A 15384-nucleotide genomic window follows, 5' to 3' on the forward strand; every position below is an offset into this window, starting at 1 on the left:
GATAAAACACAACCTGACTGAAGGCAAAGAAGACAAATGAATGCCACAGGAGTAATGCAAACAAAGTGCCACCCAAACACTCATCAGTCGGCAAAGATCCTTTCTGGTCAGGTGCTGAAAGCAGGGCTCCTCAGGAAGGCAGGATGAGTGCTGCCACCCAGAATGGCAAGAGTCCTAGGGATGAACATAGTTAACAGGCTACAATGTGACAGGAGAAAATGTAAATCAAGCCCATTTATCCAAAAGTTCAAAGAAGGGGAGAAAGACGACTACTGTATGAAAAATGCCACTTAGGTACATGGAAAAACAGTTCCAAGTTTAAAGATTACAAATCCTATTTGGTATACTTGAAAGAAACAATAGATGGTTCTTTATATGGAGCACTGCAACTGGGACTCTGTCTAAATATAAAGTTTGTACCTAAAGGCACCAAGTTTCAAGATCATTCCCTAAGAATCAGAAATGGCAACAAAATGAAACTAGTTTTCCCATAGGGATTACTCTTATTTTCTGCTGTGTGGTATTTTATTTAGGGTGAGAACTTTCAGGGATGCAACCCAGAATGTCTCTAAACTGGAACATTCCTACAGTCATCAAAGACCCTTGCTACTATTTTAAGTAAACAATCCACATATCACATTTAAATGAAAAGGACAATACTCATAAGTCTCTCAATGAGGTCACTCCTAGTGAATCTCCCCATTTAAAATATCAAAGCATGATATAAACAATGTCATGTCTTTCATCAGAAGATCCATACAACTGGCTAGAAGTAGAACCCCTGGGGGAACCTTCAGGCATAGATTATAGGAAAAGCAGGAAATGGATGACCCAGAAGTTGCAAAAAAGAAAAAAAAGCACATAATGAACATAATATTCTGCTTTTTTAGAGTAAAAACAGCACAAATGATTAGGTAAAATACACAAAAAAATCAACTTTAAATATGCATGCCTGAGTTACTATCTCAGACTTAATTTACAGGATTAACTCTAATGTCCTTGAATCCTTCCCTTTTGAAGCAGCAAAGCTAAAAATTGTCAGGTTTTCACCATGACAACCTTTATGATGTGTAGAGCCTTCTGGAACTTGATGTGAGGGGTAGCAACCACAACCAGTTCAGTTCTGTTTCAGAAAGTCTACTGACTTTCTATGCTGTGCCAGGCCTAAGGCATGTTAGGAGCACAGGGCCTGGCAGAGAGGTTAGGTTAACTCTACAAAGACCCCAAGAAATCAGTCATTTAAATCTACACTGCTGAAAAACCCATCAAGTGTAAGAATATAACACCTGTCAAACTTTTACTTACACTTCTGGCCCAAAGTTCTGGTGATACCTCTGCCAGTTTATAGTAGACATATACAGGGTCACCTTTTTTAAAATTCACAAAACGACAATCTGGGCCTCTGAAATCTTCAAGACCTTCACCTCGGTACATTAACACTGTATATGAACATTGAAAAAAGAAAAACAAACATTAGAATTTGATTTTTCACAATCCACATTGACCCATCAGGAAATATGAATCCCACTATGAACAAAAATCAAGTTTTTCCAGTACTCTCTGGAATCACTTTTAATTCACCTGCTCAAAGTATCTAAAATTCTTTGAGATTTTATTGCTATAAAATACAATATTCCCTGCAATTAGACAAGGGAAAAGGAAGCTTCTCTATTTTTCTCTGTGCTGAGAAATAAAAAGCAATGTGGCTACCACCAATCATGGCTGGTTTCAGTGAAACTCTTGGTTCTTGCAGGCCTCAATTTTTTTCTGTTTCATAATCATAAAAAGCTTCATTTTGCAAATATGTAAATCCAAGTGTAGACACGGACAGGCTTAAGTATGGCTTCATGCAGAGGTAATAGGGAGGGAAGAGGGAAGAATATCCAGGAACCCCCAAGGGGTTAATTAACTTGAACTAACCGCTAAAAGACATTACCTTTAAGTGGCTGCAAGTGCTACCATGCAGCCATAAACACTGTCAATTTCATTTGCAGCAGAGTTGCTGTCTCTGTGTTCAGGATCTGGGTAAATTACCAGGAAATGTATTTTCTCTGAGCAAATATTGTTGACTATATCCAACATAAAGATTGTTTCAAAACATCCTCATTCGTATTTTTTTTTAATAAACAAAATCAAAAGTGGGTATCCTATCTGACAAGGAACAAGTTTAACCATGAGAAAAGGTCAGGCAATACCTTCATGCTTAAAATGCAGGACTAGAATCACAATTGATCTAGAAACTGATAGAAGCAACATTTCTCTTTTGGTTGACCAAATACACAGTTTCTGACTTAAGATGAAATGGACAATAGATGTATGTAAAAAGCACAAAGAAGAAATGGAAATAACACTTTTTCTAAAGGCCAATTAGCAGTAAAATACACAAGAATGTGTGTTTTATAAAAATATATGTCTGAGGAACAAACACAGATTTGGAGAGGGTAACTTGTTATTTTGAAGCTAAAATAGGACTATTTTCAAAACTGTCAGCATCCTAATTCATATATAATTAAGAGGCCAAGTTGAAGGTGAGAGACACTTTAAGGTGGGGAATGCTCATCACAAGTGGAAATGGCAATGTTTCTCTTGTTCCCCCTTAGGTCATAGAGGATTTACAAATCAGTAATATATTAGGTGACAACATAATGCATACTATGGAGCACCTATTTAGTTATTTTTTTTTGGAGCACTTATTTGGAAGGCACACAAGGACACCTGACATACACACCTCACTACTTCCTACAACACAACACAGACCCACCTGTTGTGTTTGGTCACATCTGTTTGGACACAGGCCATTTCTCAAGTTATGTTACCCCACTGAACCTTACCAACACCATGTCTTAGTACCGAGGAAGCATCAGTGATGAGATTGTCCAGGTAGCCCATGTAGGATAGCGCTTGATAGCCAAGAATAGCAAACATTCTACCATGCTGGAAGCCTGATTTTGTTCACCCAAAACTGAAAGGAAATATCATGGCAGCTGCTTTGCTTTTCTGAGTATTTATTTACTCCAGCCTTAGGGTTACCTCTAGGAACTGCTTAACATATATTGGAGACATCTTTTTTCTTTATTGGAGTGGAACAAACAATTCAAATTATAAAATTTGTTTTTGGTAACACCAATTTAGGCATAAAGAGCTCAATGGTAAACTTCTTGGCCTTTTTAGCATGAATATTTTAAAATATGTACTGCTTACAATTTATGGACAACACGGTCATCAAGTTACAAGGTTACTAGAAACCAAGCGGGAGGCCATAAGAAGTATTCTGGGCCAGTAAGTATATAGAGGAAAGAGGTTCCAACAACACTAGCGACTGAGTCTAAAACTGAATTGGCTTATAAAATCTTGGAGTATTTATTATTGTTATTGCAACAAACCTCTTCATCTGAATCTGAATGGCTACATCCTCCCCACCACCCACCTCCAATCCAGGACTGGGAAGCAATTCTGTCCACTTCCTGCGCAGAGAAGAGGCTGCAGTTCCCAGGTGGCCAGTGCAGATCCTTGGCCTCTTTCAAAAGCAAAAGATTACTGGCCCACCTGCTACCCCACCTCAAATATGAAGGGAGGCTTCTATGCACAGAAATGACAGGATTGAAGCAGAGTCAGGGCCAAGACCTCGGAACACAATGCGTGCCTGGACTCAGTGCTCTTCCCAAGCCTAAACTCTAGTCCCTGTTAAAAGGCAAAACCAGCCCAATCCCCAGTGCAGCAAAAGGACAAAGGGGCCAGTGAGCCTTTCCCAAGGAGCCCCACCATCAACCTGCCTCTGGGATTAGGGCCACCGAGCCCTGGAGAGCATCTGCCCTGATATTGCACCGGCCCAGGTCCCTGTGGCGGGGGCAGAAAAGCGCTCTGCTACAGTGTGGGGAGCCCCAGGCGCGTGGCGCGCAACCCCGTCACTCACTGAGATCCTAGGCGAATCCTGGAAGGGAATAAACTGAGAGCTGTCCCTGGGGAATCCTGTTTCCCAACCCCACCTCAGTCAGTAGAGAAAAATAAAACGCTGGCAACAAGTGGGAGTCGAAGCCCCCGCAACCCGAGCGGGCTGGCCGGGGTGCCGGCAGAGTCGGAGGGGACACACTCAGGGTCCCGAGGCTCTTGTCACTCCTGCGCCCCACCCATCGTCCTGCGACCCCCTAGTCCAGCCTGCGGGGCTGGGGACTGGGGGGGATCGGAGCCCCATGCAGCCCCGAAGAGCCACCGCAGAGACCCTGGGCCGCCCGCCCGCCTGCGCACTCACTGCTGCATTCGTCGTCTGCACAGAATTTGTGCTTCCAGAAGCGCTGGCCGGTGCTCGGGTCCGGTTGGCCCAACACTCGCCAGGTCGGACAGAGCACGAACAGCCAGAAGAGCAGCCCCGGTGCTGCAGCCATGTTGTGGTCACATCGGGGAGCCTGTGACGCTGTGGAGTAGGCTGCTGCGGGTGTCGGGGCTCAGGGGGCGGGTGGGTAGCGAGGCGCGGAGGGGCGGTGCCTGGGAAGGCCTCAGCCTTTCCTGGTTGACACGTCAGCAGGGATATATGGGGGTCGATGCACTGGCTCTACTGGGGAACACACGGAGCCAGAGCTCCCCGTCCTTCTCTAGCGGAGACCTTCTCCTCAACTGAAGACCTTCTCCTCTAGTCGCTGCCGTGGCAACTAGGACTCTCTTTCTTGTCCAATCACCTGCCTTTGCTTCTGTGCCCTCAGAAGCCACCTTCTGCGTGATTCCATTTGTCACCCACCCATCCCCCGCCACTCCACCAACTGGTCCTTTCTGGCTTTCCTCAACGGTCTCATTTCTGGTCCATCCTGAACTAGCCTACTCCACTTCACCATCACTCCCATCCCCCATTCCAGGTCTGGTACCTCCTTTTCTGAACTACCAAATCCCACCCATGACTTGTGAGAGCTAGTCTATGGTTCCAAGCTCCCTCCCCTTCAAACTCCTAGAGGTTCCTTGAAGCCCCACCGCAAGATCCCTCTGATTAGGAAAGGGGAAAGTGGGAAAGAGAATGGAACTGTGAGTGAGGGTGTAAACTGGAGACTATGGCCTGCTTTTTTTAAGGCGGGGACAAATGAGGGCAGAGAAATGGACAGTAGTCTTCGGGCTAAGATCTTGAGATTCTTATCTTTATCCATAAGGGAAGAAATCATTTAATTCAACAGCATATTTTTAACTTTCATTTTGTGCTACCATTCTTGCCAGATGCTGGACAAAGCCCTAGCATGGTGTGGGAGTGGATGAAAATCAAAAGACAAGATATCTGGTCCTGGTCCGAAAAAGTCCACAACTTAGTGGGAACCAACTGTCAAAACCGAGTGTCAGAGAAGAAAGCTATTAGCTAACATTTCTTGAACACTTTCTTTATCTCCAGTTGTTATTCTGAAGGTTTTATACATATCAATTCATTTAATCTTCATAACAATAGTACCTTACAGTAGTAGTAGGTCCTATTCCAATACTTATTTTAGAGTAAATTGAGGCAGTCACACATCCAGTGAGTAATGGAGCTAAGTTTCAAACCCAAGGAGTAGACTCCTTTTCATCACAACCCATCAACTAACAAGCAAATGTTGTACTTTCTGACAAGAGGAGCAAAATTTGATTTAAATCATAATATAGCTGAATTACTGATATGTACAGTTAAGGGGGGGAAAGGCACAAACTAGCCAGCCCAAGGAAGAGTGTCTGCAATGCTCCCATCCTTGGTGGAGCCATTCTCATTTGTCTGTGACCAAGGGCTTGTTACTATAGTCTCTGCTAAAGTTATTCATCAACCTGCAACAATGAACCCATCAGTTGTTTCCCCAAATTAACTGAATCTTTAAAACTTAGAGAAAAGAATGTAGTCCACCATGTTCATAATGTTAAATAAAGAAAACAATGGAAAAAAGGTGTGCACAAACATTTGTCTACAGGGACCACGAGAAGTCCCCGTTGGTCCAGTGTACTTCTGTGCTTTCTGGAGAACCAGTGGATCATAGAGAGGAACTGAGTCATTCTTCATTTCTTTTCTACCATGTATTTATTATGTTATAAAATGTATCTAGTAGGCATCTCTAACAACATGTTGAAAACTGAACTCATTTTTCTCTCAAAATCTGCTCGTTTCAGTCTTCCCTATCTCAGAAATAAGAATGACAATTTAATTCCCATTATCCAGCTGCTCAAAGCCCAAAACTTACAAACCATCTTTGATCTCTTTTCTCTCACATTCCAACTCCAGTCCATTAGACAATATTATGTCTTTATTTTTATAATTTTATTGAGATATAGTTGACCTACAATAAATTGCAAATGTTTAAGGTGTACAATTTGATAAGTTTTGACATGAATATACCCATGAGACTATCACTAAAATCAAAAGAGTCTTTCATCCTTCTTTGTAATCCCTCCCCTCTCCTTTTATGGCTGTCTCCAAACATCTCCTGTCATTATAGATTGTTTTGCATTTTCTAGAATTTGATATAAATTATACAGCATTTTATTTATTTATTTTTCTGACTTCCTTCTTTCCAAGTAAGCATTTGAAACAGGCCCAGAATCTGACCACTCCTCTGCATCTGCTAAGCCAATATACAGGCCAAACCCACATCATAAGTTACCTGAATGATTTCCATAGCCTTCTTCTGTCCTTGCTTCTGCCCTCATTTTCCCCCAATATCTATTGTCCTGATGGCAACTACAGTGATATTTTTAAATATAAATTTGATTGTCTCTCTCTCTTCAAAATCTTCCTGTAGCTTCCCATTTCCAAATAAAAGGCAATGAGTTTAGCCAGGCCTGGTCGTACTCATCTGTAATCCCAGAAGCTCAGGAGGCTGTCAGGAGGATCCTGAGTTCAAAGCCAGCCTCAGAAATGTAGTGATTCCCTAAGCAACTCAGTGAGACCCTATCTCTAAATAAAATATTTTAAAAAGGACTGTGGGTGTTGCTCAGTGTTTAAGTGCCTCTGGGGGTTCAATCTCTGGTATCAGGAAAAAAAAAAAGGAAAAAAAAAGCCATGACTTTATTATGGACTGCCCTGCCTTATTATGGACTGCTCTTAATCAATGTGACTCCCCTCATCCTTTTCTCCCCATTTCCTAACATTCTTCTCTTGCTCTGTTAGTTCCATTTAAATACACCAAGCCCACCCGTGCTTCAGAGCATTTACACTTGCAACTTTGCCTCAACCTTAACTCCCCAAATCATCTGACTAGCTAACTACCCCCTCACTTTATCATGTCTTTGTAACAGTGGCATTTCATGTGATAAAGGCCTTCCCTGGCCACCCTACACAAAATAGAGCCTCTTGCCATGACTATAAAGCCCATCACCCTTCTTTCTCTTCAGACTTGCCTTACCACTTTAGACTTCTCTTACTACTTGCCTTACATTTGTTTATCTACTTGACTGCTCCAACCCAACCTCAAACACAATTTCCAACACGAGCAGGAAATTAGTTGTTTTGTTCACTACTGTTACATCAGTGACTAGGGAAATGCCTAGAATGTATGAGAGAGTTAACAAATGATTTTTTGGATAAACTCATGGTTCCAATGATATTATAAATATACTACACTATTAACCTAAACACATATATTAACTATTAAGCCCCCATATATAAATAGTACTGAGAGGACATAAGCTATGGGAACACGGCATTTAAGGTCCACCTCTCAGCAGCATGCATCCTCAACTCCAGGAATGTACCCCTGAATGTTTGTGTTGAATAAAAACATAGTTGTTGTGGAGAGTAGTTGTTTGGTTACATGATACTGGAATATTTAAGCAGATCTTTAAAAACTAGTTTTAATTTTTTCTTATTTTTCTTATTATAGAATATGGTATATTGTAGAATTTTTCTTATTATAAAATAGAGATTAATGATAATTCATTGGTGAAAAAATCAGAATAGCAAAATGATCTAATTGCATATTATCTTCTTGATATTTACTTTGACTCATCATCAGATATAATTTTATATGCATAGTTAGTGCTTCCAGTTACTGAATAACAAGCTGCTTAGTTTGTAGAGTTTTCAATATTTTGATTTATCAGTATCATTTTTTAAACTTATTGCTTTAAAGACATATTAACTAGTCTGGTGGATAATGAGAAGAAAATTTCTCAACTGGCCACAATAAGGTAGTGGTAGTTCTTTCTACCAGGATACATACAATTAGTGGATGAATCAGCATTCACTTTTACTCATAGCATTTAAATATGTGGCATTGATGTTTAATATAAGGTTATGTTAAAAACCTTCAGAAAAGTAACAGGATAGAATGTGGTGGTGATTCTTGGCATGGAGATAAATAATCTCAAGTGCATTATTCTTTAATACCTCAAAGGGAATTCTTAGGGGGTAAGGGTTGAGTAATTGTTAAAGGTAAATGTATCCAGTTTGGGTGGAGGGGACATAAAATTGTAAGTATAAAGGGTTCCTAATGTCAGAGTACAATCTAAATGAGACAAGAAAAACATATCTGAAACAATTAATTGGCAGCATAATAACATATACCATTGGAAACTTGTGAAGGCACTTGCCTAGGAGCATTCAGAAGGCCTAACACTGCCGTTACCAGGAAGAACCTCATCTATTGTAAATGATGTGCCAGAGAATAGTGTTAAACATTATGGAGGACTAAATCTCTCCAAGAGGGGCAACAGATTTACCCTCGCATATGAAACATTGGAAAAAAGTGGACAAAATACAAACAACAACAGTTCTCAGATATTAGATAATAAGCAGCATAAGAGTGACCTCTAAGATAAAGTTAAGCATGAGAGATGAGTGCTAGGATTATCCCAATTTACTCCCTGGAAAGAATTTTTCAGGCCACATTCAGAGAAGGGAAACTCAAATAGAAAATCTCCTGAGTTGAAGAGATGGATTTTAAAGTCTGAAGAGACCGATGCAGCTAGAAGTCACAGATCAGAGTAAAGGAGAGAGTAGAGAACTGCAGAAGGAGAGAGAGTGTGTACATGTACTAGCTCTCTAGACATCTATGGAGAGTTCCCCTGAAGTCTGTGGCTAAGCAACAATGGGCACACATGTAAGGCCAGAGAAAGAATCTTCAGAAAGGAACAGGATGGAAGGTGGTGGTGATTGTTGGCATGGAGATCAATTTTTGTAATCACCAGCTGGAATGGAAAATCTATAATAAAAGGGCATCAAGTAACACAGTCAGTATAAGGCAAAAATTAGCCCAAAATTGAAGGTAATTCCTGTCTAGCAGAATCTTAAAAAGATAAAAATGTTTCCAAGATAGTTCAGAAAAAAGCTGTACACAGCTCAAGAATATTTAAAAGAATACAAAATATGTTTCCAAGATAGTTCAGCAAAAAGCTGTACACAGCTCAAGAATATTTAAAAGAATACAAAATATCCAATACTCAACAAGGTAAATTCACAATGTTTGGAATCCAATAAAAATGTATGAGGCATGCAAAGAACAGGAAAATATAACCCATTTTGAAAATAAAATTAATAGAAATGATCATTAATTACACTCTGATAGAGTTATTATACAATGACATTAATACAGTTGTATACCATATGTTCAAGATGCTATGGAAAAGCATAAGCATGTAAAGGAGAAAAAAAGAAGATATAAAAGTGATCTAATTCAAACTCAGATAAAACAATGGCTAAGGTGAAAATTACACTGAATGATATTAACAGCAAATTCTACATTGAAGAAGTCAATATCAGCAAACTGAATATGCAGTGATAAAGACTCCCCAAAATGAAACACAGCTTCAACCAGTCCAATATATGTGTTATGGTAGTTCCTAAAAGAGGTGAGAAAAACACATTTGAAGAAACAATAAATAAAAATGTTCCATATCTGATGAACAAATATCCAAGGGTGCTCTACTGCTGAGCTACATCCCCAGCCCTTTTTTTATTTTATTTATTCATTTATTATTATTATTATTATTATTACTATTATTATTTTTTGCTATCAGAGATGGAACTCTTGGGAACTCAACCACTGAGCCACATCCCCAGCCCTCTTTTGTATTTTATTTAGGGATAGGTCCCACTGAGTTACTCAGGGCCTCGTTAAGTTGCTAAGGTTGGCTTTGAACTCCCAATTCTCCTGTTTCACCATTCTGAGCCGCTGGGATTACAGGTGTGTGCCACCATGCCCAGTTTAGTTTTTATTTTGAAACAGAGTCTGGCTCAGTTCCCCAAGTTTACCTCAAACTTGCGATCCTCCAGCCTCAGCCTCCTAAACATCTGGGATTACAGACTCTGCCACCACCTCCCAGCAGATTCAGTTATATTTAAAGGTAGAAAGTTATAAACCAGGTGAATCCTAGTAAAGGTCTTAGTAAAAAATTAATAAAAATAAGAGCACTATGCTTGGTCACAATATGGTAAGTCAGAAAATGACAACAAATATCTATTTTCTTTCAGGTTGACCAGAACAATATCATTTCTCAATGGATTTCAAAGGGTCTCCTTCCTTCTTTCCTTGCCCTCCTTCCCTCCCTCCCTCCCTCCCTTCCTTCCTTTCTGAGTTTTGGCGTGCGTGTGTGTGTGTGTGTGTGTGTGTGTACATCATCTTCTGTGCCAGTGTAAGAGGTTTAGGCAATGGATCAACCTTTACACCTGTGCCTAAGGACCCCAATCTTGGATCTATCTCCAAGGGTGGAGGTGATTCTAGATCCTCATTATAATCTCAAGAGTGGGAACTCCTAAAAAATAAACAGGTCTTTCTTGGTAACACCAGTTTCCTCTTTGGTAAGAGTTAGTGTAGTGGGAGGGTGGCAAGGGCCCTACCCTGCCACAAAATAAATGCTAAAATGTATTTTGGTACAAATTGTAAACACTAAAGAGTTAAAAGTAAGAGATGAGTCTTGGGATTTGAGTTAGACCTGGATAAGTACATAGGATTCAGATTCTAAAAAGAGAATAAAAGGCAAGTGAATTAAACAGCATAAGAAAGACTCAGGAGAAAGAAATATGTTCAAAGGACAGTAAAGACACCTCATTTTGCTAAGAGGAAAGGATTCTATAAAGGATGACATATTTGTGTGCTTAGGTCAGATTATGAAATTCCTTGAAAATCAAGCATAAGGATTTAGACTTAATAGAATAAAAATGCAGAAAATATTAGACTTTAAGTAAAGGGATCATATAACTTAAGTGGAATTTAAACAAGTATCCTGTCCTTAAATCCAGGGAAGATGGAGTTTTAGGCTGGGGATGACCAGAAGGGCTGAGGCATTCCCCACAATTAAAAAGTCATGTCAAAGTGTACTGTACTAATGGGAGTGAGTCATATACAAGGCAAGGTCTTCTGCCAGCATCTACTGTTTGTCTAGCCCTGACAAATATTATTCCACTTTCAACTGTACAAAGAAAGAAACTCAAACATCTGAAATTGCCACTAATATATGGCATGTATATGAGTTCCTGTTTCTGGTTCTGCCTAATTTACCTTGGCATTCTTTTCATGGAGGTCAAATATTTGGTGTGTTGAAATAAATGCAGAACAGATAATGGGGACATGTGGCCTATACATCTCAATTTCCACAGTGCACTGTTTGGCTTTTTTTAAATATTTATTTTTTAGTTTTCAGCAGACACAACATCTTTGTTTGTATGTGGTGCCGAGGATCGAACCCGGGCCGCACGCATGCCAGGGGAGCACGCTACCACTTGAGCCACATCCCCAGCCCTGCACTGTTTGGCTTGATCCATTTAGTTTTCAGAAATATAAATTACTTCCTTACCAGAACAATAGCAGAAGTAAGGAATATAGCCAAAAGGATTGTAGTAAGAGTCAGAAGTCTAATTCTGTGACTATAGGCAAATCATTAACTTTTCTGAGTCTCAGATATTTCATCTATACAAATATGGGTCAAAGTTAAAATTGTATAGTTCATTTTTTAAGAAGAAAATGAGATAATATATGAAAGATTGCCCATTTATGTGCTTTAAATAATTAAACAGCAAAATCCTGGCTGTTACTGCCAATATAGACAATTGACGAAGCAACAAAAGTCTTGGCAATAAATGCTTTCATCACTAAGGAGCCATTTTTAGATAGTGCCTACTCTGGAAACTGTTCTCTTCTCACTGAAACAAAGTAAGGCTGATAACATCCTCCCAAAGTGTGCTTGGAAGATCACAAGCACCTCTTGGAGGAGACAGGGAGAGTGGAGGAGAAAATATGTTCTTTGGGATAACATATAGTCTACCAGAGCATACATTGAAGCAAAGCAAGCCCTCCTGAATCTTCAGCATTTTAACTGATGCATGCAGTATAAAATTATAAACAGGATCATAAACACTATTATGAAGACTATACTCAGTGGGGGACACTGATCAAACATATATGGGAAAGTAAGTTCTCTGCGATTAGTATGAAAGCTCAGTCTTACCCAAATCCACATGAAATTTGAAATGGTTTGGAATACATAAGAGGATCAGTGAATGACATCAAACCCAAATGATGAAATAGAGAATCTGAACATGATCTTTCTCTTATTTCTCACTGATCCCTTAGAACCACCAATAGAAATATAATATTAACTCTACATGTAAATTAAATTTTCTAGAAGTCATATTTTAAAAAGTAAGACAGATGAGCTTCATTTAATAATACATTTTACATAATTCAATATATTCAAAATGTCATCCTTTTAACTTGTAATCAAAATAAAAATATAACTGTTATTTTACACTCTTCATAATAAGTCTTTGATATCTGACTTATGGCACATCTCAGTTCAAACTGGCACATTTAAAGACAGTCGCAGCATAAGAAAGTAGAGATTGTAAATTAACACTAGGCCATATCACACATTTGCACTTATTTTAAAGAAAAGCCAAGTTTAAACGTATGTTTTAGGTTTTAAAATATTTTTGGCCAACCTCTCTTGATACTTACGCAGAAGTGAGAAAAGATGATTGAAGGTATCTCAACATCCCTCTTTTTTTTTTCACTCAGAGGTTAAGATTTCTGTTGCAATAGCTAGGGATTGCATTGTCATTTCAGATGAATCTCAAGTCTGTAATCAAAAAGTGTAAATCATCATTAGGTTCCTACACTTGTCATTCTTTTATTATTTTTCATTTTTATCTTAAATATATTTACTTCTTGACAAACATAAAGAAATAAAGAATTATATTTAAATGGATAATAAAACAATTTGACTGCATAAAATCCCTTTTCATTTTAGGTAGACGTACTGGTACAAACAAGTCACCTGGGTGGTCTATTTTCCTTTGGTAACAGGGATTGAACTCAAGGGCTCTAGACCACTGAGCCACATCTCCAGCCCTATTTTGTATTTTATTTAGAGATAGGGTCTCACTGAATTGTTTAGGGCCTTACTTTTGCTGAGGCTGGCTTTGAACTCAGGATCCTCCTGCCTCAGCCTCCAGAGCCACTGGGATTACAGGCATGCAGTACTGCACCCGGCACCTGCTCTGTTTTCTTACTTAACTGCAACTGTGTTTTCCTTGCAGTTAAGGAAGAGACCTTGGTAGATTACTTCTTTGCACCAGGGTTTCTTGACAGAACTCTACTGGTACTTTGGTTTGGACTCTTCCTTCTAGCTGAAGGTTATATACTATCTATGGGCCTGGCCAAAAAATGTTAGTAGTTTCCTCAGTCATGGTGAAACAACAACAAAATGCCCCCAGGCATTTCTAAACTTCTCTTGATAAGATAGTGTCACTCTCCCAGTTTGAGAGTCACTGCCTGAAACTTAAGTTAAACTCTGATCATTTAACAAAGCACCTTTAGTTGTAAGTATCCTATATTTTGTAGTTTGCAAGTATTCTGTATTTTGTAATTTCTCTTATCAGCTAAAAAGAAAGGATTATAAAATGAACATTTAAGACCGGGCTTCATCATGCACACTGTAATCCCAGTGGCTCTGGAGGCTGAGGCAGGAGGATCTTGAGTTCAAAGTCACCCTCAGCAATTTAGCAAGGCCTTTAGTAATTATGGATTCCCTATCTCAAAATTAAAAAAAAAATGTAAAAAAGGGCTGGGGATGTGGATCAGTGGTTAAGCACCTAGATTCAATCCCCTGTGCCCATCCTCCACAAATCAACATTTTAAAAACCAGAAGCACTAAAACATCAAAGAAACCCAAAGGCCCTTGTAAACACAACTGACTTTGCTTCAAAGGTTTTTTTGCTTTTTGTTTTTCACTTCAAGTTAACACTACCTTTAAAAAAATTCACATTTTTGAATTTATTTTTTCTGACATCTAAGAGGGATCTTACATTTTTCTACTTCCCTTTCCAAGACTATTCCCTCTTTTGCACTGTGTAATCTTAAATTTAAATCTGAATTAGTTGCATTGATTTTCCTTTGTGTTAACAGTCAAATTATGATACAATTTGAATTATTGAAATGCATATGGAGGGGTTTATTTTCTTATTTTTAGTGAAAACTCATGTTTTTAAAATTAGCACCTAGGGGACTATAGGTGGAGACTTAATATGTAGAGTCATCAGCATGATAATTGTAATTAAATAAACACAAATCAGTTCATGATAGCTGATTTCATTTACCATTATAATCAACTTTCTCATATATAAAACAGCACAATTAGTCCTAAATTGACATTCACTATTTGTATATTAGAGTTTCAAGGAAAACACTGAAGAGTTAGTGACTATCATAATGATTGAGATGTGTTTTGACATCAGTAATTATTATTATTTTTAATATGGGGGTCTTGCTATGTTGCCTAACCTGATCTCCAACTCCTGGACTCAAGCAATCCTCCTGGCTTGGCCTTCTGAGTAGTTAGGACTACAAGTCACCAAACCAGCCCAGTAATTATTGTTTAGTAGATCTCTTTTTGGACACTAAAATCACTACTAATATGATTGTATATGTTTGAAATTGGTTTTATGAGCAACATACAGATTTGATGCAATTCCCATCAAAATACCCACGAATTGGTGTGAACATACTTTGTATACAACCAGAGATATGAAAAACTGTGCTCTATATATGTAATATAAATTGTAATGCATTCTGTTGTCATATATATATTTAAAATAATAATAATAATGATAATAAATGTCATTTTTCCAGAACTAGAAAAAACAGTCCTGAAATCCATTTGGAAGAGCTCCATCCCCCACTGTTTTCATCTCCCATAGCACCACACTGAGGCCCAAGCCAGTAATCATAGTGTGTCTTTGGGCAACAAAAACCATGGCAATATATAATATGCTAAACTCTTTCCAAAGTAGTACCAATTTATATTCCACTGGTAATCTGATGAGGGTTTTCTTTTGTCAGTATTTCCTTAACATGTGTTAATTTCAGAATTTTTTTTATATATGCTAGTTTATTGGGTATAGTGGTCTCGTATTTTTTTAAGAAAATAATAGCTTTATTGAAAATTGAGAATATAGTT

General features: G+C 38.7%; 1 protein-coding gene across 1 annotated transcript in view; it reads right to left on the reverse strand.

Moving 5' to 3' along the window:
* LOC143390000 (transport and Golgi organization protein 1 homolog) overlaps positions 1-4382 on the reverse strand; it is a 40210-nt gene extending 35828 nt beyond the window's left edge. Inside the window, exons 1-2 of the mRNA XM_077108000.1 lie at positions 4250-4382; positions 1306-1439 (exon numbers count right to left, since the gene is read on the reverse strand). Coding sequence (XP_076964115.1) covers positions 1306-1439; positions 4250-4382 — 267 coding nt within the window. The remainder of the gene's footprint in view (positions 1-1305; positions 1440-4249) is intronic.
* Between the last annotated feature and the right edge of the window lie 11002 nt (positions 4383-15384).

The sequence above is a fragment of the Callospermophilus lateralis genome, unplaced genomic scaffold (assembly GCF_048772815.1).
Source record: "Callospermophilus lateralis isolate mCalLat2 unplaced genomic scaffold, mCalLat2.hap1 Scaffold_107, whole genome shotgun sequence".
Classification (NCBI taxonomy): Eukaryota; Metazoa; Chordata; class Mammalia; order Rodentia; family Sciuridae; genus Callospermophilus; species Callospermophilus lateralis.